The 27,921-nt window shown below is 37.6% G+C and overlaps 1 protein-coding gene across 13 annotated transcripts in view; it reads right to left on the bottom strand.

Moving 5' to 3' along the window:
• LOC124773262 (protein bric-a-brac 2-like) overlaps positions 1–27,921 on the bottom strand; it is a 533,990-nt gene that overhangs the window by 374,184 nt on the left and 131,885 nt on the right. Inside the window, exon 7 of one of the 13 annotated variants that reach the window (XM_047249393.1) lies at positions 147–554. The exons of the other annotated variants lie outside the window; for them this stretch is intronic. Coding sequence (XP_047105349.1) covers positions 328–554 — 227 coding nt within the window. The 3' untranslated portion in view covers positions 147–327. Of the gene's footprint in view, positions 1–146; positions 555–27,921 lie in introns of those variants that run through there. 13 annotated transcript variants of the gene reach the window in all.

Raw genomic sequence — 27,921 nt, 5'->3', positions numbered from 1 at the left:
CTGCCATCAGTATTTTATGAGATACTCAACTTGTTACAATCATCAATGAAATGGGTGCCCAAGTGACATTAAACAACAAGCCATGAATAAAGGAGCAGTGCAGCACAGAGTTTCTGAAGCATGAATTATATTATTCAAAACATTAACCAAGATAAACAAAAAATGTCACAATGAAGGGCCACATACGAACACAAGTAACCATTGTTTTCTTGTAGTTTAAAATGTCAGTTTCACTACAGCGAAAAAATTAATCTGATCACTGAAATACAGAGATTACACATGTGATTACCACTTTTAAAGGAACATATTTCACTTAAGTTCACATGTCTAGTAGGATGACAATTCATGGACAGCATACATGTGAACTTTTAGGTACTGTGTTCTACTGAACACTTTGTGACAAATGGGGCACAAAGTGTGGCCTCGATGGAGCTGACGGTGCATAGAAAGAGATGTAGAGTGCTTGAATGACTTCCCGCAGATGTCACATCTGAATCTCGGCTGTGTGTAAGGTTTGCCCTTCATACTTTCATCATCTGGAATTCCCCAGCATCCTATCGAAAAGAAGACCGTTTCAGAATACACAAGTATGATATGTAGTTAAAATATGCTAAACAAAACCTCAATACAAAACTGAACAGTCCAAAATGAAAATTAACTTGTAGTGGTCAGAAGGGGGAGCACCCATTTACTGAATGCTGAAACAAGGAAAAATGGAGTAAAGAGTACAGATACTCAAATTTGAATCTCACTTTCAGGATTTTGAGCAGTTCCTTTTGCACGGGAAAATTGTGTTATAGGTAATGTGAAATCATAAAAGTACAATTTACAGGCGCTGAAGAAAAAGAAATCGCACAAAATTATGCACCAGAAGACAGACAGCTTAGATTTAGTGGTCACTGTGGACTACCACACAGTTGAGAATGCAATTCAGAAGTACAAACAACAAACCGAAGTTCAAAAGAAATCACAGGGTCCAGATACAGACTACAGATAAAAAAATAACAAAACTTGAGAAACTGACTCAAGATGTGGGTTGGATGTAGCCAGTAGGTGATGGGAAGGAAATTTAAATAAACAAAATGTAAATTATCAAAAGAGGACACACACAGATGGACTGAAAGACAGACACGGTAATCAAACACTATCAGGAAGACATGATAAACTCTAGAGCAAAATCAAAATGAAGAAATTGAGAGGACAGTAGTACAAAGTCGATGGTGAAAGCCAATTATGTTTGGTAGACCCATCTCTTTACCCGTGGTACCACATTGTGGAATTGTTACTAACTGTCAAGTGTACCTCAGTTACACGGTTTAATATTATATTACCCCTATTCATGTTTTCATAGACAACTGGTACTAACTATTTCTGAATTCTGGAGGTGTGAACTATCTTTTCACCACCCACTAAAGAAACTGCTCAAAAAAATGTGAATGTCTCAGCTCTATGCTGCTACAGCAACGGGTAAACAGGTGATCCTCTTCTGTTTCACGTGGTTTAAACTGAAGCTTGTTATTCTTGGAGGTATGCAAGCCTCAATATACATTACTGTACTTGTAACGGCAGATTGTGTGAAATTTTACCAGTATGCTACAATATTACAAAAACAAACAGATAGTGTCTCGCTATGTCATCATGATAGGAGTGGCAATACTGTTGCAATATTTGCTTTACCTAATAAACTGAGGTCAAGTACGTTGCTTATATTTTTACGATTTCCGCTATGTTTTTTATTAATGCAGTAATATGTCCTAGATCTTTCACTCTATCCAAACCCCACACATCTCTGTTCCCAAATAAGAAACATGAAAAAGCAGAAAAGTGAATTACAAACATCACACATTTTCATACTAAATTTCCTCACATATTTCCTTTAAGAACATCTAAAGCCTTTTGACTTATAGGGGTAGTAATTGTAACTAAATTGAATATATTAATTTTATGTATATAAACTGAACTATTTAAATACATTTAAGTTTTCATTTAATAGTTTGAACATTGTAAGGAATAAAATAAGATTTGGGGGGGGGGGATTATCAGGGTTGCAACGTGACTTGATCCCTTGCTGATCAACTGCCAGTTTGGCTTGCACTCGAAGAGGAATGGCATAATTTAAGTGTGATATTTACAGTGCTCTGTAGCACATGATCACCAGCCACCACCATTCACAGAAAAAATGGCACACTATTTACATTCATTCTGCACATACTATGTGATGTACTCCCTGGCATCCAATTAGCAGTCATCTGCCTCCTCAGCTCTATACTTAGAAGAGTTGCTGGGTGAAAATCAGACATGCTTATATAGTAAATTATTCCCTGTAAAATTGTTGGAATAAGTTGCAAGAAGACACGACCTCTGAGAGGGGCAAGGAACAAATGTTGCATAAACAACTGAGAGTCATCAATCAGCATGGTCTTGTAGCCATCTGTTGTGATCTTCATTAACGAAATAAGCACTTCCCTTGACTTGGAAGTAGAAAACAGTGCTTCCATTATCAATGCAGCCAGGTCTCAGGAACACACTGTATCAACTCCATGACCACGACAAATCTGCAATTAGCACCACCAGTTCTGCAGATGCTATCACCACCTCTTACTGCAAGATTTACCTACTAAAATCGTATCTAATGAGACATAAATTGTTTTCATTTTGTTATTTTCCTGTTATCTATCAGCATGCACACTGCAACTTTAGTAATCACCTTCAGGTTCTAATTTTAATGTTTTAATTTTTGTTGGCAAAAATATAAAAGGCACTGATAATCTGCTGACATTGTCAGTATGTCTGCTGTAACTTTTTTGTGTTTAGGGAATGTATCTTTGCTACAAGCAATTTATGGGGTACATTATTCCACCCTTGGAATTTCTTCCCTTGCATCACTGAAATATATCAATTTCTTAGAACTGTCTGTAGAAAGAAAAATGACCCTTATAGAAAGGATAATGTGGTGCAAACAAGACATATAGTAGATAAATGCCAGAAAAATACGTACAGGCATAAATTCTGTGCATCTTCCCCTCGTATCTATAAAACAACCACCTAATTTACAACTGCAGCTGAGGAAGTGTTAAAACAGTTTTAAATTCTTCGTAACAAATATGTCAATTGCCATTTAGATCAGTCACAAAAAAAGTGTTTGTAACAACGATATCTAGTAAGATAAAGTGCAAGTTTTTGGAAACAGATGGATACAAAAATCTGTTTATGATTTTCTTAAATCAGTTAATGTGCAAGCTGGGATTATTTCCTTACAAAGGACAAGGCCAATTTCCTTCCCCAATCAGGGTTTTTTGCTCTGTCTCGAATGACCTTGTTACTGACAGCACATTAAATAATCTTCCTTCTCCCACCTGCAGTGCAACTATGAGTCACACAAGTAAGTCAACTCCTATCAAGTAGTGAGTAGCAACCTCAGCTGGCATTGTTATGGTGTGAATGCAAAAGAACTAAAATGTAAGGACACAGAACTGCAGCCTAGAAGATGGATAGAAATGTAAGGACAGGGCAGCTGCTGCAAGGGAAAGTGACAGCAGTTGCAAGCATACACAGCAACATAAGATGACTGATAATGAGAGACAACTCACGGGGGTTGAGGATACTGATGACTGCTCAGAGGGAGAAGGAAAAAGGATAAAGAGATTAGCTAGCTGAGACCAATAATTCAAGTACATGGCAAACAGAAGTATGAAACAAGTAAGATGTGTTCGGAAATGGATTGGTAACAGAGACAGGGCCAGATGAATTGGAAGGGGGAAGAAGAAGATGCATATCAGGGATCTGTGGAGATCAGTACTAAATGGAAGGCATTGTCAAAGAACACAGAAGTACATCTCTCACTTACGCAATTCAGGTAAGCCCGTGTTTGATATAATAGATAGGGGTGAGGGGCCTAAATGCCACAATTTTTGAACCAACAGCTGCAAGTGATCATATAATATGCCGCTAACCAGTGTGCGCTGCAACTGCTCACACTGAAAACCAAGCAGTGGTTACAGCCTTTTGCTATAGGATATGCTTTGACAAATGATTGTGCTTGTCACAGAAGTGACAGACTTGCACATGGAGGTTTTGTAGGTATAGGAATCAAGGGAAAATGGACTTGAAAGGGGGAGGGCTATAAATAAAGCATTTTGTAAGTCGCTTGAACATTGGAATACTACTTCAGTAACCGTAGGATGAATTTTCTGAAAATAGTTCATGTTTCAGGGAACAATAAAACATGGTATACAAAACTAGTGCTTCTCTCACATGTGTTATCTGCAATACCCTTATTACACACTCCACAGACACATGGTGGAACATCATCAGCCAGAACTCTAATTGCTTCCCAGAATGGCCTAACCTGAAATGAAAACTACACTTGTCAAAATCTTCCTACTGCTAATATTAATGTAGTACAGTACTATCAGCACAGCCCATGAAAAATCTTTGTCCCTACTTATACCTCTTCCGCTTCCAACATCATATCAAATGTCATATAAATGTGGAAAGATTCACTGAAAGACCTGATCCATGTAACCAGCTACTGCCTCCAATTGCAGTTATTTTACCAGCAATTTCTAGTCCATTAAGAAAATGCGATTTGTGGAAGCAATTACAGTCAGCACCTCTGAGAACACATTGCTCAGTATGATGACTAGTAGTACAATTTTAATTATCACCTCAAAAAAAATTTCATTTTGAAATCCTCACATCACAGTACAAAAGCACACTGCTAGAGGAGACAAGACAAAATGGTGCTGGCCTTTGATAATCTGGAGACAGTTGGCTCCTCTAGTGACATGCTACAGTACGATGGTGCTGGGATTTCAAAGTGTATCAAGACTGCAGACAAGTAACTGCAAACGGCAAAGAGAGTACTACGTAACTTTTTTCTTTTTTTAGGTAATAATTAAATAATATGACTACCAATTTACAATGTGGATAAAAAAAAGTGGGAAATGTCCTTCCAGTGCAGCATTTAGCAATTCTTCCAGCATCAATCACTGCACTGTTCTTCAATTGGTGTTGCTCTTTCACAGTCTCCTTCTCCGTTTTTTGTCTTAGCCAGTTTCTCTCATTATCCTTTTTGGGACATTTCCCCCCTCTTGCTCCACATCCTTAACCATTCTCCAAAGCTGATTTCTTTTACACTTTCCCATTATCATTTACACAGCCCACCGCTTTACATGGCCCTTTGCAACTACTGTCAGTGTTCAGCTGTCATAGCCCCAATATTTCTAACCTGCACCTCATTTACATTTATGCCATCACCTCCAGCTGGGAGCACTATTCACAACAGTTGGGAGTTGCAGTGGCAGCAAAGATAGAAAGAAAAAGAAAGAAAGATAGATAGAGAGAGAGAGAGAGAGAGAGAGAGAGAGAGAGAGAGAGATTTTACTTGCAGTGTACAGTGAGTGAGTGTCTTTGCCGACAAAATTCTTTAAATTCCGATTTTCCATTATCATATTATATAAAATAGTATGAAATAAAGTCCCACCGAAATTAGATTTTCAGTTGGGCGACACACTGTGGACGCGAAGCATATGGTTCTTGAGGTCATAAGTTCTATTCAACACTTTGTGGCAAATAGGGCACGACGTGTGGCCTCGGTGGACCTGGCGGTGCATCGAGAGAGACGTAGATCGGTTGAATGCCTTTCCGCAGGTCTCACATCTGAATCTGGGCTTTAAGTAGTGTTCATCTGGCTGACTTACAGCCTCTGGAATTTCCCAGCTGCCTAGTGAAAAGTGCTGTGGGATGTCTGGAGAAAAGAATTGTGAACTTCAGAATACAAAAATATGAACATGTATCAGAAAGACATACTCACACACACGGACGGACGCACGCACTCTCTCTCTCTCACACACACACACACACACACACACACACACACACACACACACACACACCTACGCAAATGCAGTAGGATGTAAAGCTCATAAATCAGATGCCCCATTTCTTTAGAATGAGGAAGTCGTTATGCAAAAGGATAATAAAATGTGCATGACATTCACTGCTTTAATGCCAAGGAGCATTTGGAAATAAATAAACAAATTTCAACAAATATCAGGGGAAGGGATAGAACAGTAATAACCACCACCTTGCAGCCACCACAACATGGTCAGATTACTATTGAGCTTTCAATCAATTCGCTTACGCTTTACATAAGTGTAGTTGGTAGAACAGTCAGCAAAACTAACACAGAGTAAGTAGTACTCTAATCAGGAGCATAATATCTATTTAACAAGTTTTCAGCTCAAAAGTAAGTAAGTAAAATCATTTAGAAATAGTAGATGATTTCTCTCAGTACAGTTTGGTAACCACTTCTGACCTCTATATAGTCTAATGCCCATATTACACAGAAAAAGAACCTTCACAAAGATCTTTGACAATGTTTTATTTAAACTTCTTTGGTAAAAGTATCTCACTGGAGTCATTACATTACAATACAGTTTTTCGTCATAATTCTTCAAATGATTGCTGAAAAGTTAATCGTCTGTGCAGTAGAAAGTAGTGTAATGTTGGCAATGATCACATCGGATTGAAAGGAAATACGAACGCAAACAAATGCGAATGGTACTGTAGGCAGTGAGAAGTGAAGCTCAAAGTACTCACATGAATTTGATTTGTGAGCTGCAGTTCACGAGTGTTTCAGAATGTTATAGAATCTTATGGTAGATTCAAGAGAGTTCTAGTGTGTTCCTGGATCAAGAATGTTTTAGGACATTCCATTATCCTGTCATTGAGGTCATACATTCACACTCAGAATGCTACACTGTACACGGACAATAGTGAGACACAAGTGTTAGCATAGTTTTGGAAATCGATTAGAGTGGATAAAAAGAATGGAGGTGACATAAATTTAGGTACAGTGAATTGCATAAGTTAGTGAACAGTGTATTAAGTGGAACCTTAGTGCCTCAAGTAATGTTAACATTTAACATAACACTGAAATGTAAAAGGGGAGGAGGATATTGTCGGTGGTGAATTGAACAGAAGGAAACAGAAAGAACAGCGAATAAATGAAACAGAAAAGGAGCAAGACACACATTTAGCTTCAGAATGGAGGAGAATGAATAGACTCAGAGAAAACACAGTACATGAACAAAATTATAGAAGATGTTTGAGTGAGATACACAGCGAACAGACAGAGAGAAACTGGCAAAGAAACAAGATTGCAAAATGAACTAAGTAGAGCTGCAATGCAAGAAGTTCATGAGGGGGTGGGGAGGTGGGGGCAATATTAGTGCACAAATCACTCAAATATGCTGTCATTAGCAAAAATGGCTCAAGTGCATCAGCTTTTCGGTGCCAAGAAATTTAGCAGAGAAACCCCTGGAACCTCTTGCATGAGCGGAAAGATTGGATTAGCACCACTGAAAGTGTCTCCACCAGAATAAATTCATTAAATGACTGGAAAAACTACGGAATCAAAATGTTTTCAACAAAATATGAGAGCACAAAGCACTTGCTTTCAAATGATATACTGTCTTGTTACTCCCTTGAGCAGTGAAGAACATCAACTCAACCCTGTGTTTTCATGACAAGTCTATGATAGAGTGGGATCACTGTCTCCACGGTAAATGATTCTTATAAATTTTTGCAACTGTACTTCATTGGTTATGAACAAAGGTAAGTTGCTTTATGGTGTGCAAATATAAGTGGACTGGTCACTGAAGAAATTCAGATGTTTTTACATAAGTTCAATCAATTGGTGCATGTATTAAAAACAGCAATGGATCAAATGGTATCCAATGAGTATAATGGTGATTGAAACTGACTAAAGACCATATGGAGAAGAAGAATGACAATGTAATAGTGGACAGTGAGTACACAAGTTGAGTTACAATGATTCCACAAGAAGAAAGGGACTACAATGAATTGTAGAAACACACTGAACTGATAAAGCACTGTAATATCTGTTAATTTTTATTAAGGAGAAGATGTTTACCAATTCAATTTGAAACACGTGAACCCAAGTACATGTGTGGAAACAAAAGAAAAACATAACCTCAAAGGAATTTTAAGCATATCACATGAGGCTGAGAGACAATCATGTTACCAACTCCTATCATTTATTTCAAAAGCTCCTGGGACAAGTGACAGTGGTGGCAAGCATACACAGGAATATAGCATTGATGATGCTCTGAGACAAGTTAGAGAGATGTAGGATAGGGGTTGAATATTCTGAGAATGGAGAAAGACATAGAAGTTAGCAAGCTGAGGAAAAAAAAATAGTTCAAGTAAGTAAGAGGTAAACAGAAGTGTGAAGCTAGCAAGAAGTGTTTGGAAATAGAATGTTAACAGAGACATGGCCAGATGAATGGGAAGTGGGAAGAGGCAGATGTAAACCAAGGATATGAATACTACGTGGGTTGCTTGGTCAAAGAACATGTAGGCCCTTTTTACACTTATAGAATTCAAGGAACCTACTGTTTGTATGGATGTACAGGAGTGGGGTGCATATCTGTCACAGATTGCGAGTTGGCAGCTACAGATGACCACAAACTAGTTATTCGAAGCTGTATTTAATCTCAGTTCATAAAGTTTAACACATGGTTTGTTGTTACACTCACACAGAACACCAAGCAGGGGTTACAGCCTTTCGCTATAGGGTTTCAGGAATTCCTGCCAATAATCACCAGCAAAGGGTCCTTCCATTGGGTGTTGCAGTTGCAAAGAGCATCCAACATCGAAACAAAGATGATTTCTTAAAGACAAAAGTTTAAGGACTAAAACTCTATCATCAGATTTCCCACTGCATCATCATATTTAGTATTACTTTTTACTTTACTTGGAAAGAAATAATGAGACTCGCCTCTTACTCATGCATTCCAGGAGGGTTTACCAGCTTAAAGAGAGCAGTAGAATACAGCTTTAGAAAATGGAGGAGTAATTTTTTCAAAAACAATTCACATTTCAGGAAAATAAAAATATGCTAAGGTGGTATGCTAAATCCCGTGCTTCTCTCACATACATTAATTAGCAAGTTCTTACTATATAGCAGCACTCCTGATAGAAATGACTGGACACCATCAGCCGGAATGTCCTAATCTGAAAAATATTCTTACCAAAATCTCCTATATCTCATGTTAATTTGGAACAGTGCCATCTGCTCAACCTATGAAAAATGTTGGCTCATTTTCCTGGCTCTTCTGCTTTCAACCTCGTAACGCGTCATATACCAGTGGAAAACTTCACTGAAAAACCTGAACCATGTAGCCAGCCACTGCCTCCAATTCCAGTTCTGTTACCAGCAATTTCTATTCCATTAAGAAAACACTATTTGTGAAAGCAATTACAGTCTGCACCTCTCAGAACATGTTGCTCAGTATGATGATCAGAACTATAATTTCAATTATCACCTCAAAAAAATATTTATTTAATTCACTTTTTTTTTCACTCTGAAATCCTTACGCAACAGCCCAATAGCATACTGCTAGAGGGGACAAGATAAAATGGTACTGCCCTCTGACACACTGGAGACGATTGGGTCCTCATTACAGTACTGTGGTGCAGGAATTTCAGAGTGTTTCAGGACTGCAGAGACACAACTGCAAACAACCAAGGAGACTACAATGTAACTTTATTTTTCTCATTTTTAGGTGATAGTTAAAACATTATGACTACCCCATGTACCATGTGTCTAATTTCACAAGATCCCCCTCATCCACACCACTAAAATATCCCCTTAAACTACTCTAGCTTCTTTGGGTTGAGCAAGTGGCAAATGTCCTTCCAACACAGCATTTAGTAACTTTTCCAGCATCAATAACTGCACTGTTTTTCAACTAGTGCTGCTCTTTCAGTGTCTCCTCCTACGTTTTTTGACTTAGCCAGTTTCTCTCATTATCCTTCTTCGGACATTTCCCCCCTCTTGTTCCACATCCTTAACGTTCCTCCATAGCTGATTTGTTCTCTTCCATTATCATTTACATAGCCTGCAACTTTACAGTCTACTTTACATCTTAATTGCACCTTGTTTACATCTATTCCACCATCTGCAGCTGGAGCACTACTCACACCAGTTGGGAGTTGCTGTGGCAGCAGAGAGAGAGAGAGAGAGAGAGAGAGAGAGAGAGAGAGAGAGAGAGCACTATTTTGCTTGCAGTGTACAGAGAATGACTGTCTTTGCCGAAACCATTCTTCATATTCCATCCAAGATTTTCATTATCATGTTATATAAAACAGTATGAGATAATGTTCCATCGTAATTAAACTTTCAGTGGGGCAACACACGATGGATGCGAAACATGTGGTCCTCAAGGTAATATGTTCTATTCAACACTTTGTGGCAAATAGGGCACGAAGTGTGGCCAAGGTGGACCTGGCGGTGCATTGAGAGAGATGTAGAGTGGTTGAACGACTTTCCGCAGGTGTCGCATCTGAATCTGTCCTTTAAGTAGTGTTCACCTGCCTGCATTAGAGCCTCTGGAATTACCCAGCTCCCTAGTGAAAAGTGCTGTGGAATGTCTGGAGAAAAGAATTGTGAATTTCAGAATACAAAAACATGAAAAGATATAAAAAACACTTAATTACTTATGCACATGCATGCACACGCACATGATTGCTTGTGCACACACACCTATGCAAACAAAGTACGATAAAAGCAACATATAAAGCTTGAAAAATCGGATAACCTGCTCCATTCAAACAAGGAAGTTGTTATGCAACAGGACAATGAAATGTGCACCAATATTCACTGCTTTAATGCCTTGAAGGATTTGAAAATAAATACATTAATTTTAATAAAAATCAGGTAGGGGTGGGTTAGGGGTAGGAGATAAATAATAATAATAACCACTACCTTGCAGTCACCACAACATGGTCAGATTACTATTACATTTTCAGTCAATTTTCTTACTCTTTACACCTGTGTAGTCTTAGGAAAGTCAGACTAATATGGAAGATGTACCACATTCAGGGGCAAAATACCTTTATAACAAATTTTTGGCAAAAAAGTAAGTAGAACTATTTAGAAATAGTAAGGATCTTCAATGTACTGTTTGGTGAACAGTTCTACTTTTGTCAAAGTTTTATTAAAACTTCTTTAACCAGAGTACCTTATGGGAGACACTATTACAATACAGTAAAATTTCGTCATAACTGTTAAAATGCGGGAAGTTAATCACATGCGCACTGTGTGTCATGTAATGTAATGTATCAACACAGTTCAAGTCAATGAAATTACCATTATAACCGTGTGATATAATTATTCAATAAATAAGAGAAGGATTACAAAGCATAACAGATAAACAGTTCCTACAGCCCACTTCAATATCAGTAATTTTTATAAAAGGAGAAGACCATTACCATTTCAATTTGAAACAAGTGAACCCAAATACATGTGCTGAAACAAATAGAAAAATAACTGTCAAGGAGTTTCACGCATATTGCTTAACAATCAGAGAATATGAGGCCTTCAATCTATTACCAAACCCTGTCATTTATTTCAACAGTTTCGAGTTGATAAGTACACTATGTACACAAAAATAAAGAGGCAGAACAAATGATATTCATACTACAGAACCAAAAGAAATTAATATATCTAACTCACTAAATAATAAGGTGACAAACACAGTTCATAAGCAAGTATCATAGCAGAATAAACAGTTAAATATTAAATAACAAAGCCGAGTTTTTTTCATTAAATTAAATAAAAGTGTACAGAAAATATAATTACTTAATTTAACTTTATAATTTCTGTTATTATGATTCACTTTCTTAATTCATATTTGATAGGAGCTAACTGGCTTTGTCCAAGCTAAGGGAGGGAAACTTCGAGCATTTAGACATAAAAACTGAAGTGATTGTGGCAAAATTTTGTGATACTTCCATACCCATCTGCTGCCAATCACTGGTTTTTGTGTGCTATTGGATTCCTTTGTTGTGCACTACATTGGTTACACACAAAAGCTGTTTTAGTTGCAGCAATATGTGAGTTGGAAGTGGTCGATGTCACATTGTGATGGTCAACACATCACCTTCAGTCTCCTTCATATCAATGTCTATTGCAACGGAAAATATTGAGATTTATCTACGACGCTCTTGTGTTTTTACGAATATTCCAGAACGTTAACTGATGTTCTAAAATATTCTCAAATGTTTCAGTAATATAAATTATCCCACAGTGCTCTTCAACATTTCTGAATGTTCTTGGATGTTTTTGAATGTTCTGGAATGTTCCCAAAAGTTCCAAAGTTTTCTTTAATGTTCTAAAATTTTTATGAATGTTCTATTTCAAATTAGGGTACTGCTGAATACTTCAGATTTAAGAGTATGTTTAAGTATTCAAGAGTTATTTTTTAGAGCATGAAATACTTACATTTTGAGTTTTATTTTACTATGATTTTTTTTTTCATTTTTATAATGTTCTCCAGTCATCTTTAATGAACTCAGGAAACAAAAGAAAATGTAGAGTAAGGAAAATGGTCTTTTTCAGCTAGTATATAAGAAGAAAAATCCAGAGAAATACATGCAGGAATGAATTCTGTGCTTATTCCCTCACGAACAGCACTTGATTTACAACTGCAACTGAGGAGTTATTAGAACAACTTTCAGTTATTCATAACAGGTATGCCAATTGCCATTCAAATCAATGTCACAAAAAGTGTTTAAAAACAAATGTAAGAGGGACACAAGAAATCATTTGTCATTTCCTTAAAGCACTTAATGCATGCTCTGAGATGCTTTCTTTGAAAAGCACATGGCCAGTTTCCTTCCCCAGTCAGTGCTTGTGATCTGTCTCCTTTGTCAACACCAGAGCACATTAAATCATCTTCCTTCTCCCTCCCTCCAGTGCAACTATGAGTTACACAAGTAAGCCAACTCCTACTCCAAAGCAAGTAGAAATATCAGTTGAGGCTGTGTGGTGTGGCAAGCATACAGAGGGAGACAGGATCAATTACAGTGAGAGACAACTTCAGGATGTGCAGGGCAGGGGTTGATTTCAGTGAGCAAGAAGGAGAGATTTCAGTGAGCGAGAAGGAGAAAGGGCAAAGAGATTACCAAGCTGACCAAAAAATGTATTCCAAGTCAGAACAGAGGCATGGACAGATGAATGGGAAGGATGAAGAGGAGGATGGAAGCCAGGGACTTACATAGTTCAATACTGTGTGGGCTGTAGGCTCCAAAGAACATGTAGATACATTTCTCACTTGCATAGTTCAGGGAAGCTAGTGTTTGTTGCTATGCTCACATAGAAAACCAATCAGTAGCTACAGCAGTTTACTATAGGCTGTGCTCTGCGAAATGGCCTTCCCTTCGACAGAATAGCAAACACCAGCACACCAGTGATAGGATCAAAAAGGAGATGAGCATAGACACATACAGAACAGGCAATGCAGATGGAGTTTTTAAATGACAAACATCATTTGCCAGTACTCAAACTGCTTCTCAGAATGCCCTAATCTAGAATGAAAAATACTCCTGCCAAAATCATCCTTACCCTGATGTTAAAATAGTGTAGTATCATCTGCACAACCTATGAACAATCTTTGTCCATTCTTCTGGCTCCTGCTTCCAACCTCATATGCAAGTCATATATATAGCAGTGGGAAACTTCACTGAAAAACCTGATCCATGCAGCCAGCTGCTGCCTCCAATTGCAGTTCTGTTATCAGCAATTTCTATGTCATTAGGAAAAGGCCATTTGTGGAAGCACTTAGGGTCTGCACCTGTATCATTGCAGTCACTGTGAGGTGTTATTTTTGAACACAACTAAAAACCAACTGTCCATCCCACTGAACAGCCAGAAGAACTGAGACCAGGGTCAGAGAACACAAAGCTCAGTATGATGGTTAGTAATAAAATTTTAATTATCATCTCAAAACAAAAAAAAAGTTAGTTAATATTTTTGTTGCACTTTGATATCACTGTACCACACTGCTAGAGGAGGCAACACAAAATAGTCCGGTCCTTTGATAAGCTGAAGACGTGTGTCTCCTTTAGCAAACATGCTACATTATCGTGTTGCTGGGATTTCAAAGTGTATCAGGACTTCTGACAAGTAACTGCAAACAACCAAAGAGACTACTATGTAACTTTATTTTTCTCTTTTTTAGGTGATAATTAAAACATTATGACTATCCCATGTACCATGTGGCTAACTTCACGAGGTCCCCCTCATCTGAGCCAATAAAATATCCACTTCGAGTACTATAACTTCTTTGGGTTGAGCAAGTGGGAAATGTCCTTCCAACGCAGAATTTAGCAACTCTTCCAGCATCAATAACTGCACTGTTCTTCAACTGGAGCTGCTCTTTCACGGTCTCTTCCTACGCTTTTTGTCTTAGACAGTTTCTCTATCCTTTTTGGGACATTTCCCCCCTCTTGCTCCACATCCCTAACCATTCTCCAAAGCTGATTTCTTTGTTCTCTCCCATTATCATTTACATAGCCTACCACTTTACATGTACCTTTACAGCTACTTTCAGTGTTCAGCTGTCCCAACCCCCTATATTTATATCCTCCATCTTTTTGATTTTCAGTGCCTCTTTTGCATTTATTCCACCAATTCCAGCTGAGCGCACTACTCACACCAGTTGGGAGTTGTATTTCCAAGAGCGAGGAAGGAGGGGGGAGACAATTTTCTGGTAAATAAAGTATGATAGCTGAGCTACAATAATCAAGATCCCATATGTACTGAACATCTGCTTTGCAATGCTTGCAGTGCACATTGTGTGATCTTTGCCAAACATTCTTTACATTCCATCCAGGATGCTTCATAATCAAATTATATAAACTATTATTAAAGAAAGTCCCACCAAAATTAGATTTTCAATTGTGTGAGACATGGTGGATGCAAAGCATATGGTTCTTGAGGTCATACGTTCTGTTCAACACTTTGTGGCAAATAGGACACGATGTGTGGCCTCGGTGGACATGGCGGTGCATCGAGAGAGACGTCGAGAAGTTGAATGACTTTCCGCAGGTGTCACATCTGAATCTGTCCTTTAAGTAGTGTTCACCCGGCTGACTTACAGCATTGGCAATTTCCCAGCTGCCAGATACTCCATTCCTTAAAAATGAGGAAGTCGTTATGCAACAGCATATTGAAATGAGCATCGGATTCACTGCTCCAATGTCAAGAACCTTTAGCAAGAAAATAATATTTAAACAAAAATTGGGAATGCAAAGGGATAAGAAAGCAACAATAATAACCACCACCTTGCAGTCACCATAAAATGGTCAGATTACCATTCAGCTTTCATTCAATTTTCTTTACCTTTACACCACTGTGTAGAAGAGCCAGCATAACACACACACCGTAAGAGGTGGAACACAAAATAAAAGTATCACAAGCAGGGGCATATTTCTTTTTAACAAGTTTCCAGCACAAAAGTAAGTAAAACCATTTAGAAATGTTGGGAATGATCGAAACACAATTTTGTAAACAGTGCATGCCTAAAATCATATTACACTGGAAAAGAAATTTGACAAAAATGCTTGTCAAAGATTTTGTAAAACCTCTTTGATCAATGTACCCTGCTGTAGTCGTTACACTACAGTAAAATTTTTCCATCATAATTGTTCAAGTGGATGCTGAAAAGTTAATCATCTGTGCAGTAGCATGTAATGTTCTCGATGAGCACATTTGATTGAATAGAAAGAGAAACAAAAATGTTTGTGGGCAACACTGCAGGCAGTGGGTAGAGAAGCTCCAGAATTTGATTTGTGAGCTCAGTGGGAATACATAATGCGCTGTGGGGAAATTATGTGAGAACAGACCAACAACCATTTCAATTTGAGCTTAAGAAAGTAGTCCATCATATTTTCAAACAAAATACACATTTACGAGATGCTATTTCTGCTTGTCTCACCTTTATAGTAAGATTTTCAGTGACAGATGAAAGACAATTGCTAGCAATGTTAATTTCAGAAAATAAAATGCATTTTCTTTAAGAAATGTGCAGTGGCTGTGGACCCACTCACAGAAACGGCTACTGTTACTTTTCGAGTATTGACTTCTCAAGCTATTTAGTTTCCTATTCATACTGGCCACTATGCAGCCACTTCTAACACTGCTGATTGATGCAGTTATTTCCTTATATGTTCCTAACCACTTAATGCAGTTTCTTTACTTAACATGCTACGGAATATGCAGTATTTTATTCTCATAATATTGAGAAATTATCATGGTGGAAGAGTACACTCTGATGTCATTCTACTAGTTGCAGCTGCAGCAGGAGCAGTAGCTGCAGCTGGAGCAGGAGCAGCAGCAGCAGCAGTAACAATAGTAGTAGTAGTAGTAGTAGTAGTAGCTACTAGTACTATCAGCAGCAGCAGCACAACTGTTCAAGTAAGTGCCAAGCATTCAATGGCAAACTTTTATTTTAAAAAAATAGGATCATATTCTAATTTTTATCGAAGACCTTATATACAAGATTACTTTTATAAAAACAGTCCAAATATACTGTCAAATATTTTACAAAGACAATTTTATGAAAGATCATTTACAGTGTAGTACAGATCTAAGACAAAAATTCTGTAAAATTACCAAAGAAGCCTGAAAGTAACACAATCATCCAACACCTGCAGACATCTGTCACTGGTCATTTTTCGATCTCTTTGATGCTGATCAGAGCATATGATACCACCAGTAGTGGGCGGATTCAAAAAACATTCCACATAAATTTTGTAATTCCACGCACTGGATTATTCAACTTCTTGACCAAGAACTGATGGAGTCAAGCTTGGAAATTTACCAAAGGACTCATCTTTAAATATATAGAAGATAGATGGGAGGTTTGCAGTACAGGATATTCATATGTGATAAGAGATAGCTTCAATATTGTGAAAAGGAAAGTTGCTACTTCCATATAGCGGAGATGGTGAGTCGCAGATAGACACAACAAAAAGACTGTCACAAATAATAGCTTTCGGCCTCAGTTCCCTGAGACTGCAGTCGTGTGTGTATGTGAGTTGCGTTTTTTTGAGAGTGTATGTGTGTGTTTGCTGTCTAATTCTGACAATGGCCTTACTGGCGGAAAGCTATTAATTGTGACAGGCTTTTTGTTGTGCCTATCTGCGACTCAGCATCTCCACTATATGGTGAGTAGCAATTATCCTTTTCACAATATTGTTACATTCCAACATGGATTTGACTTTAAGGGACAACTCACCAAGTGAAGATGATATCAAGTCACCAGCACAAGAAGTTTCTCATTACAACATTGGGAAGGGAAGGGAGAGGGGAATTGCAACTTGCTCTCAGATTTTTCCTTTTTAAAAAAGTTACTATCAACCTGCATCTTCATTAATGTTACGTGTAACCTACTTGAAAATCTTGATCATACCGAGGAACACAAAGTTTGGTAAGACAACTGTTTTCAAAGATGAACAAAACTTTACTTTCTATTGCATAAATTTTATGCTAGTGATGAATTGTGTGTTATTAGTAGAATTATTAGTGCAAATGCCAAAATATCCATTTAAGACTGAATGAACTGAGTCTATATATTAGCAACCAATAATAATGCATGTGTGGTAATAACTTCTTGAAATTTTCCCTCTACTGACAAAGATGCAAGAGTTGTAGCTTGGCTGGTTTTTTTTTTTTTTTTTTTTTTTTTTTAATAAAAAAAACACGCACACAAAAAATAAAAATATTCTATTGTTAAATATGTTATGAATTCATCCCTTTATTCCTGACTGCCTCTAATACCAAAGCATCACTATACATCATTATAAGACAATGATCATCCAATTTCTTCATTGCACATTGAAAAGAGTGAATATTACAAATTAAGGAAAGATCCATAAATTGTTTTAGAAATATAAAAGTGTTTAGGTTTGACATCTTTTTTACTTTTTTTTATTTTCCAGAGTTCGACATAGTAGTTTAATTGTATGAGAAGTACAAACAATTACAGTATTTTTCAAAGTTTTGCAATATGCCAATCATTTCAGTTTATCCGAATATGTGGATGAGGACCGATACCTCATCATGAAATAGAACAGTTGCTGTGCAACAGATAAGCAGCAGATGGGACAAATGGCTGTTTAGCTTTAGGAAGAAGTTCACATCATAAATAACAAACATACAGGCGTGGACGTGTTTTTCAGGTCCAGATGGGCTTCTTCAAAACTAAGTTTGATTTGCGGAACAAAAATAACTCTTTTCCAAACCTCTGAAGATACTACACAAAAATGTAGAAACAATATGTGTACACGTCAGATAAACATACATAAGACTTGTCAGATGTAACTTCATATTTCTAAAAATTACATGTAAAGGCAACACAGGTGTTCCCGAGATGGTACAAAAATAATGGCAACTACATTACTCAACAAGACATTACAAAGTTATTATTCAAAAGGAAAAAAAAGAGTAATTTAAATGTGACAGTATGAAACGTTATAAATACACGTCTTTCGGATCCCTGCTGGCTTCTTGGGTAAGGAAAAAAGTTAACTTCAAAACACTTAGGGAAATAAACAAATTATGTTCTTGATATTTTTCTCCATTATTGTCCCACTGAGTTTTTAACAACTTAAATAGTTCTCATAAAAGTAGAACGCAGAAAAAAAACATTATTTTTGGTTTGGCAATGAGTTTTAGGCATGATGTCATTTATAAAGCTAATAATAATTGCCAACACTTATTCTTTTATCCAGTGGCTCTGTAACAACCCTATCAAAAACTATACACATAAAAAGTATTGTAGGTTTAACAGTTCCTTAAGTAGTCAAATGGCAAGAAATGTGAAGAAAATCCCTTGAGATGTAACACCTCTTGAACTCCTGAACATAGAAAGCAAATGAGCACCTGTTACTTCTCTCTCACAGATCAGGCCTTAAAAGATCTTAGTGGGGCAGAGGGGATTGGAGTCAATCGACATATTACATTACAAAAAACCAAAATCACTGGCTAATCTAAAACAAATACTATTCTGTCAAAAGATGTGGAACTCACCTGATTCATTTTCTGCAACTTCTATATGATGTTCCATCCATAGTGATCTTGTAGAACTCTTCAAACTACAAATTCTATCATTTCAAAATTCTCTTTTGCCTCTGTTCATAACTTTGGCATTTAACACAGAAACCTAATACATTGGTTGAATTGTCACTTTTGATACATCCCACTCCATCCAAGCATAACAACTGAACAAAGTACTTTTTACAAAATTATAGCAGTAACAGCTGCTTGTTTTTTGTCTTCTAAAGTACAATTTTGATTCTGCATGTAGTGATTGTAGCAATAATGTCAGATGCGCACATAGGCCAACAGAAATCATGAATATTCTGTTGTATGTCATTGATAAATGACATTTCAGGCCAACAGATACATAGCTATTTGCACATAAATCATTCACAAAGAAAACGATGCAAGTCAAGCACGCATACCTCATAACAGGCTCTTCAACTCAATCCCATACCAGTTGCTTGTATCCACTGTTGCATATTCATGTTGAGCAGCTTCTGTGTTGTCCAAAGACACCAAAATGAATATTGTTGCTGATTTTTCAATCACAAAAAAACTTGGGCTAGTCATGAGAATCAACTCTAGCGTCTCGATGTTATTAGGTGATAACCAGTACATTTTGGAAGTGTTTGGCCATACATGGTACTGGCAGTAACAGGATGTGAGTAATTTCAATCATTTACATTAAAGATTGCTTACACTGAATTTAACATATAACGTAAGTAGTAACTAATAATTGTGATAAGTGAAATTTGATATGTTCCATAGCTTTCCAATATGTATGAAGTTTCATATCAGAAAAATTTCTAGACTACAGAAAATTGGAAGAACAAATGTTACACTGCTATAATAAGACTATTAAAATTTTACTTTCAGAAAAACGGATACGTAACTATCAAAAACAAAGTTTTATTTGCGATTGAGAAATACAGCTTCTCTCAAGTTAAGGTCCAAGATGTACATCATTTATCAAGCATGTAGAAACAAAATGTTTTCACATGAGAGAGACAAATAAGACTACCCTGTTGCCAGAAAATCAAACAGCTGTTTACAAATTTTGCAACATTTATTCATAAATAGAGGCATCATCTACCTCAAGTGATTCCAAATGTAGCAGGATATGGTCCAATATTCACTTTTTCTCATTTCCTGAGCAGAGAGAAGCATGCAGTACGCGACGTGTTTCAGTTAATTCAGCTCCAAAATGAGATTTCACAAGTTTTTCCTGTAATATCTTAAAACTAATGTCTTTTGACTATGGCAACAACACCAAGAAAAACAGAATGAGAGAAAACTTAAAAGAAGTTAGAGATAATGTAGAAAAAAATTAATTTGGAGGACCAGGACAAAAAGAAGAGTGATTAAATGGTATTAACGGCGGATCCAAAGGAGGAAGTGTGGTGGGGGAAGGATGCTATCCACCTTTCTGCACAAGTACACGCCCCTTAATTACAACGCCTGGATTCAGAAGACTATGACACGTGACAGTTATTGTTTTTCTATTTATTACTAAGTGTTTTACTCTGTGATTCTCCTATAGGTATTAGACGAATTACTAGGCCATTATTTGTCGACATTTGTGTTAATTTCTTTAATATAATGTTTTTCGATTCTGCAAGTGCTGTCAAGCTGACATGCGTATATTTCAAATGTTGTCTGGGTGCATGGTCGAAATAGAGTTGCCAACACTACTAGTAGAAATCTTTCCTATTTTGAAAGACGCAATGAAGACTGACTCCAGCACTTCCTTCGTCATCCGTTTCACAATATTTACCATACACAATTTCCAGTATGACACTAGATTTAATGAATGATTTGTTCCTCCTCTTTCGGAGTACTGCTGCATGGTGTGGGATCCTTACCAGATAGGACTAAGAGAGTTCATCGAGAAAGTTCAAAGAAGAGCAGCAAGTTTTGTATTATCGAGAAATATGAGAGGGAAAGTGTCACTGACATGATACAGGATTTGGGGTGGATATCAGGGTTATAAACACAAAATCAAATAGGGGTAATGCAGGAGTAGGTTTAATAATGAATAGGAAAATAGGAATGCGGGTAAGCTACTACAAACAGCATAGTGAACGCATTATTGTGGCCGAGATAGATATGAAGCCCACGCCTATCACAGTAGTACAAGTTTATATGCCAACTGGCTCTGCAGATGACGAAGAAATGGAAGAAATATATCATGAAATAAAAGAAATTATTCAGGTAGTGAAGGGAGACAAAAATTTAATAGTCATGGGTGACTGGAATTCGAGAGTAGGAAAAGGGCGAGAAGGAAACTTAGTAGGTGAATATGCATTGGGGGTAAGAAACGAAAGAGGAAGCCGCCTGGTAGAATTTTGCACAGAGCGCAACTTAATCATAGCTAACACTTGGTTCAAGAATCATAAAAGAAGGTTGTATACATGGAAGAAGCCTGGATATACTGACAGGTTTCAGATAGATTATGTAATGGTAAGACAGAGGTTTAGGAACCAGGTTTTAAAATGTAAGACATTTGCAGGTGGACTCTGACCACAATCTATTGGTTATGAACTGTAGATTAAAACTGAAGAAACTGCAAAAAGATGGGAATTTAAGGAGATGGGACCTGGATAAACTGAAAGAAACAGAGGTTGTACAGAGTTTCAGGGAGAGCATTAGGGAACAATTGACAGGAATGGGGGAAAGAAGTACAGTAGAAGAAGAATGGGTAGCTCTGAGGGATGAAGTAGTGAAGGCAGCAGAGGATCAAGTAGGTAAAAAGGCAAAGGCTAGTAGAAATCCTTGGGTAACAGAAGAAATATTGAATTTAATTGATGAAAGGCGAAAATATAAAAACGCAATAAATGAAGCAGGCAAAAAGGAATACAAACGTCTCAAAAATGAGATCGACAGGAAGTGCAAAATGGCTGACCAGGGATGGCTAGATGACAAATGTAAGAATGTAGAGGCTATACTGCCTACAGGAAAATTAAAGAGACCTTTGGAGAAAAGAGAACCACTTGTATGAATATCAAGAGCTGAGATGGAAACCCAGTTCTAAGCAAAGAAGGGAAAGCAGAAAGGTGGAAGGAGTATATAGAGTGTCTATACAAGGGCGATGTAATTGAGGACAATATTATGGAAATGGAAGAGGCTGTAGATGAAGATGAAATGGGAGATATGATACTGCGTGAAGAGTTTGACAGAGCACTGAAAGCCCTAAGTTGAAACAAGGCCCTGGGAGTAGACAACATTCCATTAGAACTACTGACAGCCTTGGGAGAGCCATCCCTGACAAAACTCTACCATCTGGTGAGCAAGATGTATGAGACAGGTGAAATACCCTCAGACTTCAAGAAGAATCCCAAAGAAAGCAGCTGCTGACAGATGTGAAAATTACCGAACTATCAGTTTAATAAGTCACCGCTGCAAAATACTAATGCGAATTCTTTACAGACGAATTCGGAAAATAGTAGAAGCCAACCTCGGGGAATATCAGTTTGGATTCCCTAGAAATATCAGAACACGTGAGGCAATACTGACCCTACGACTTATCTTAGAAGCTGGATTAAGGAAAGGCAAATCTACGTTTCCAGCATTTGTAGACTTAGAGAAAGCTTTTGACAATGTTCACTGGAATACTCTCTTTCAAATTCTGAAGGTGGCAGGGGTAAAATACAAGGAGCGAAAGGCTATTTACAATTTGTACAGAAACCAGATGGCAGTTATAAGAGTTGAGGGGCATGAAGGGGAAGCAGCAGTTGGGAAGGGAGCGAGACAGGGTTGTAGCCTGTCGCCGATGTTATTCAATCTTTACATTGAGCAAGCAGTAAAGGAAGCAAAAGAAAAATTCGGAATAGGTATTAAAATCCATGGAGAAGAAGTAAAAACTTTGAGGTTTGCCGATGACATTGTAATTCTGTCGCAGACAGCAAAGGACTTGGAAGAGCAGTTGAATGGAATGGATAGTGTCTTGAAAGGAGGAACATCAACAAAAGCAAAACGAGGATAATGGAATGTAGTCGAATTAAGTCGGGTGATGCTGAGGGAATTAGATTAGGAAATGAGACGCTTAAAGTAGTAAATAAGTTTTGCTATTTGGGGAGCAAAATAAATGTTGATGGTCGAAGTAGAGATGATATAAAATGTAGACAGGCAATGGCAAGGAAAGCGTTTCTGAAGAAGAGAAATTTGTTAACATCAAGCATAGATTTAAGTGTCAGGAAGTCGTTTCTGAAAGTATTTGTATGGACTGTAGTCATGTATGGTAGTGAAACATGGACAATAAATAGTTAGGACAAGAAGAGAATAGAAGCTTTCGAAATGTGGTGCTACAGAAGAATGCTGAAGATTAGATGGGTAGATCACATAACTAATGAGGCAGTATTGTATAGGATTGGGGAGAAGAGAAGTTTGTGGCACAACTTGACTAGAAGAAGGGATCGGTTAGTAGGACATGTTCTGAGGCATCAAGGGATCACTTATTTAGTATTGGAGGGCAGTGTGGAGGGTAAAAACCGTAGAGGGAGACCACGAGATTAATACACTAAACAGATTCAGAAGGATGTAGGTTGCAGTAGGTACTGGGAGTTGAAGAAGCTTGCACAGGATAGAGTAGCATGGAGAGTTGCATCAAACCAGTCTCAGGACTGAAGACCGCAACAACAACAACATTGAAACAAAGGCAATTTTCACTGCAGCAGAATCTTCTCATCAAATTTCAATCTCCAACTTTCTCCTCCGAATGCAAAAATATTTTGCTGATACCAACCAACATAGGGACAAACAATTATCATAATAAAATAAGGGAAATCAGCGCTCGCACGGATAGCTACAGGTGTCCATTTTTTCTGCATGCTGTTCGAGATTGGAATAACAAAGAATTATAATGAAGGTGTTCAATGAACCCTCTGCCAGGCACTTGTGTGTGATTTGCAGAGTATCAATGTAGATGTATTTCCAATTAATTCTCACACTTATTCATTTGCATGAAACTTTCATTGTCTTGTTTAATTTGTTCTTCTGGAGCCATACTAAAATTTATGATTTTGCCACTCTGGAAGGTTGCATTGTTGCCACCACAGTGCCTGTGTTAATGCCCGAGTCACATTAGGGCACAGAAAATCAATTACTTTTTAATAAAGACAGGGAATGTAACATCAACAGACTAATTAGGGTACTTGTGGTACTAAACGATTGGGAAGATTTGGTTGCCACACAAGTCACACAATTTGTAAAATTCTGTTCATTGCCTAACATTGCAAACAGTCTCACAACAGATGCGCCAAATATGTGCCCCTGGTGACAATGGCATTGTCAGTTTTCAGAAATGACCTGTTCACTATCCTTCATAATATATACTATAATTAAATTTCCTGACAGATTAAAACTTTATGCCACAATCGACTTACTTCTGAGTTTTTGCTTTCACACAAAATGCTCAACCATCTGAACCACTGAAGAAAGGTCGATTGGAGTTTAACATCCCTTCAATGGCAACTTCTTATTACGTCATGTCAATGGTCAGTTAGAATGCACTTTATTCCAAAAGAATGCTTGCTCAGTTATGCAAGAAGTACGGTGACTCAATTTGGTCTACACTACGAGTATACAAACCTAAAAATATTTTATTGTATCTCGAAACATAATATACAGAATATAAGTTTACCTATCAGAGTATGAATACTGAAATTCAACACAAAATGGTGAAAAGAAATGCACAGGCAAATTTTGCCTGCAGTAACACAACTTTGCAAGTTATAGAAAAGAATAATGTACTTAAAACAAGTGAGGAAAACATTTTAAAAATGATTGTAAGTGTTTTGTACTTATATTAGGCTCATCTGCTCTGAGATATTTTCACTACTAATAAGATTAACATCTCTCCTCAGAGCGTACAACCACAGAGTATGCTCAACCACCAAAGTGAATGAAAGTGTTCACTGACAGTGCTTGTAGTGACAGCCACACTCCATCAGAACGTATATGACTTCTACACCTTCTGTTAAGACAACTTAATGTAAAAGAATTTGACTGTATTTAAAAAAATAAAAAAATCAATAAATTTAATTTTTGATTGGACTTACTGAAAACAATGCAGTCTGTGAGTCGGTAGCCCTTCCAATGCTTGGGTCAAGGAATAAGAATGTAAGTTGGCCACAGTGAATGCAGCAATAAGCATATCCTTGAACTGAACTCTCAATGTACAGAAAGATTACTTTAGTTAAAATAAGAGATCACCAAGAACGCAGAACTGAGACGATTGATGCCAAGATCAGCCGTTACAGGATTTGAGATTAATTTACTACCAAGATGTAAACACGAGTCTAAAGTTCAGTAGATATGCAAACTATTGCTTTGCACACATTTTGGTAAATGTGTTTCAAGTCTTGAGAGTTTATTTAATACAAGGGTGTGCTGAAAAGTAATGCTTGCAAATTTTTTATGTAAAAACTCTTAAACCTTTTTAAATAAAACAAATATTATTAACATTTTAGATCTTTATCTTGCATGTCTACACATTTATTTCTCAGCAGGGTCACCCTGTCGACGAACACTTGTCTCCCAATGGGGGACCAGTATGCTGACACCATCACTGTAAAATGGTTTTTGTTGACTGAGCTACGATCTCACTTCTGCATACACCACTTAATCACTATCAAAGTTAAGTTCTCGAAGATGTTCTTCAACTTATGGGAACAGATGAAAATCGAATGTGGCCAAGTCGGGACTGTATGCAGGATGTTTGATGAAAATGAGCCCAAGACATGAGATTGTTGCAGACGTCGCAGTGCTTGTGTGTAGCCTGCCACTGACACATTGAAGGAGAGGGTGCGTCATGTGCAGACAAACGCTTCGAAATCGAAAATCATTACAGTTTGTTTCTGATGCATCGACACAATTACATTACACACCACCATATTACGCACTACAATTTGGAGCCTCCTAACAGTAGAAGGCTGCGTATGAGTAGACATGAAGAATGAATATGTAGAATGATAATAAGGTCTGTTTTATTAAAAAGCTTTAAGAGTTGTCACACACAAAATTTGGAGGCATTACTTTTCAGCGTGCCCTCGTACTAAGAGCCAATTGCTTCAGAATCAATTTAGTTACGTTTAGTGTTACAGCGCTCATAATACAGCATGATACTAATGTATGTCAACCGTGAGCACACGGAATAATGATGGTGCACTGAGGACATGTTCTCTCAGGACAAAATGGAAATGATACAACACAAAGAAATGTAATGATGCCTACATTACAAGATCAACACTGAATTTTTTAACAAATTCTAGTACCAAGTATTACCACCTCTAAGGAGAAGTACGATACACCATAGCAAATAAATTAATAAAAATAGTGTTCACCACCAAAGCAAAAGATTATGAGTAGAAGGAGGCGAAGAAGAATGATGAAAAGTTAGCCTGCTCTTGTACATCCACATGAGTCGAGCTGATCATAATTCTCTTCATCAGTGTCTGTACTTACATGCTACAGATTATGGTACTTGAAACAGCACCTCTACAGCAGGAAAATTTCTATTAACAGGAATTGCTAAAATTTCACTTCATTCAGTACATAATAGTTTGGGAAAGCCTGCAGCACTGTGAATGAAAGGTTGACTCATACGTAGGATAAACAATTTGTGTTACTTCTAAACAACTGTCTGTTGCGCTAAATAGGGTAATTTTTGAGAACTCATTCTGGTTATAAAGTGGCTATCACTCGGACGTTCACATTTTATCAGCGATATATGTGTTCCCCTGAGGGAGTACCAGAATTTTACACTTTATTTCATCTTTGTTCCCAAAGACATCAGGCATTTGGTTCTGCAGAAACTCGATCATGCGCACTATCCTCCCAAAATCTAAATATGACACGAGAGCTTATACATTTTGAATTGCTGGGAACCATCCAATGCTGCACATTTGTCTACAACATGTTTACCACTTGACAAACACCCCAACTTTAATCTGACAATTTGGAAGAACTGGGTTGACAGTCGGTTGGAGGTTAAGGGTCTAAACAATAACGTCATCAATACTCTGGCCAAGAGGTGGTTGATCTGGAGTTATTGACATACCTGGAAATTTGATCAAGGCTGTGAAAGTATGTAGGAATGGTAAAGTCAATTCAATGAAAACAATATTGGCACCAGAGCTGAGAAATACGTTTCAGAAGTAAAAGTGTATGGGTCAGGTGGGTACAGAGGTCATAGCAGACGAGAGATCTCCCAGGCCAAATCTGTGTGAGAGAAACCCCACCCTCATGCAATCTCCCATAGCAACCCAATTAATGGCAGTTACAGAGTAAAGAATGCCTTCTAAACAGGAGATGTATAATAGTAGAAGTGAGAAGGCTAAAAACATAATGGACATCAGTTGGATCATAATTGTATCAGTAGGAATGACGGGAGAGAAATAATCACGTCAGCAGGTGGTTGAAGTCAGGTTAGTGTCCGCTGGGGCTCTGCACGTGACTGGAGCTCTTCCTCTCACAGCTGTCTCACCCCCAAACCGTTATTGTCAAAGTGTAAAACAGGTAGCAGCACACACTATTCATCGAAGTGTTGTCTCTAAAATGGATGTGTGTGGCTGAATAAAGGTCCTAACTGCATCCAAAATAATTAAAATAGAGTACAAGAGGGATGACCAATGCAGCTGTCAAAGGAGGTAAGGTCAAGGATACCCCATACCCAGCAAGCAGCAGGAGACTCTCCACCCCAAACACCTCGCCCCACCCCAAAAGTAGTTTAAAACATTATATCAGAGAATAAAAACCACTTTCTGGAGAAAATGGAGAATCACTGCAACTGTCCGTGAGTCATCCCCCGACATTAGAGGTAAAGATTCTGAAAGGTTACGCTTAGCATGGAAAGCCAGAAGGACGAAACATTCCACCAGGACGTGAGGTACTGTCCATAATATTCCACAACCACAATGTGGCGGTGGCTCGTTGCGTAAATTAAAACTACGAGTTAACCTGATATGACCAATCCAGAGGTGACATAACAATGATGGATTCCTTAAAGG

Source organism: Schistocerca piceifrons, chromosome 2 (genome assembly GCF_021461385.2).
Source record: "Schistocerca piceifrons isolate TAMUIC-IGC-003096 chromosome 2, iqSchPice1.1, whole genome shotgun sequence".
Classification (NCBI taxonomy): Eukaryota; Metazoa; Arthropoda; class Insecta; order Orthoptera; family Acrididae; genus Schistocerca; species Schistocerca piceifrons.
This window is presented reverse-complemented; position numbering and strand designations above follow the sequence as displayed.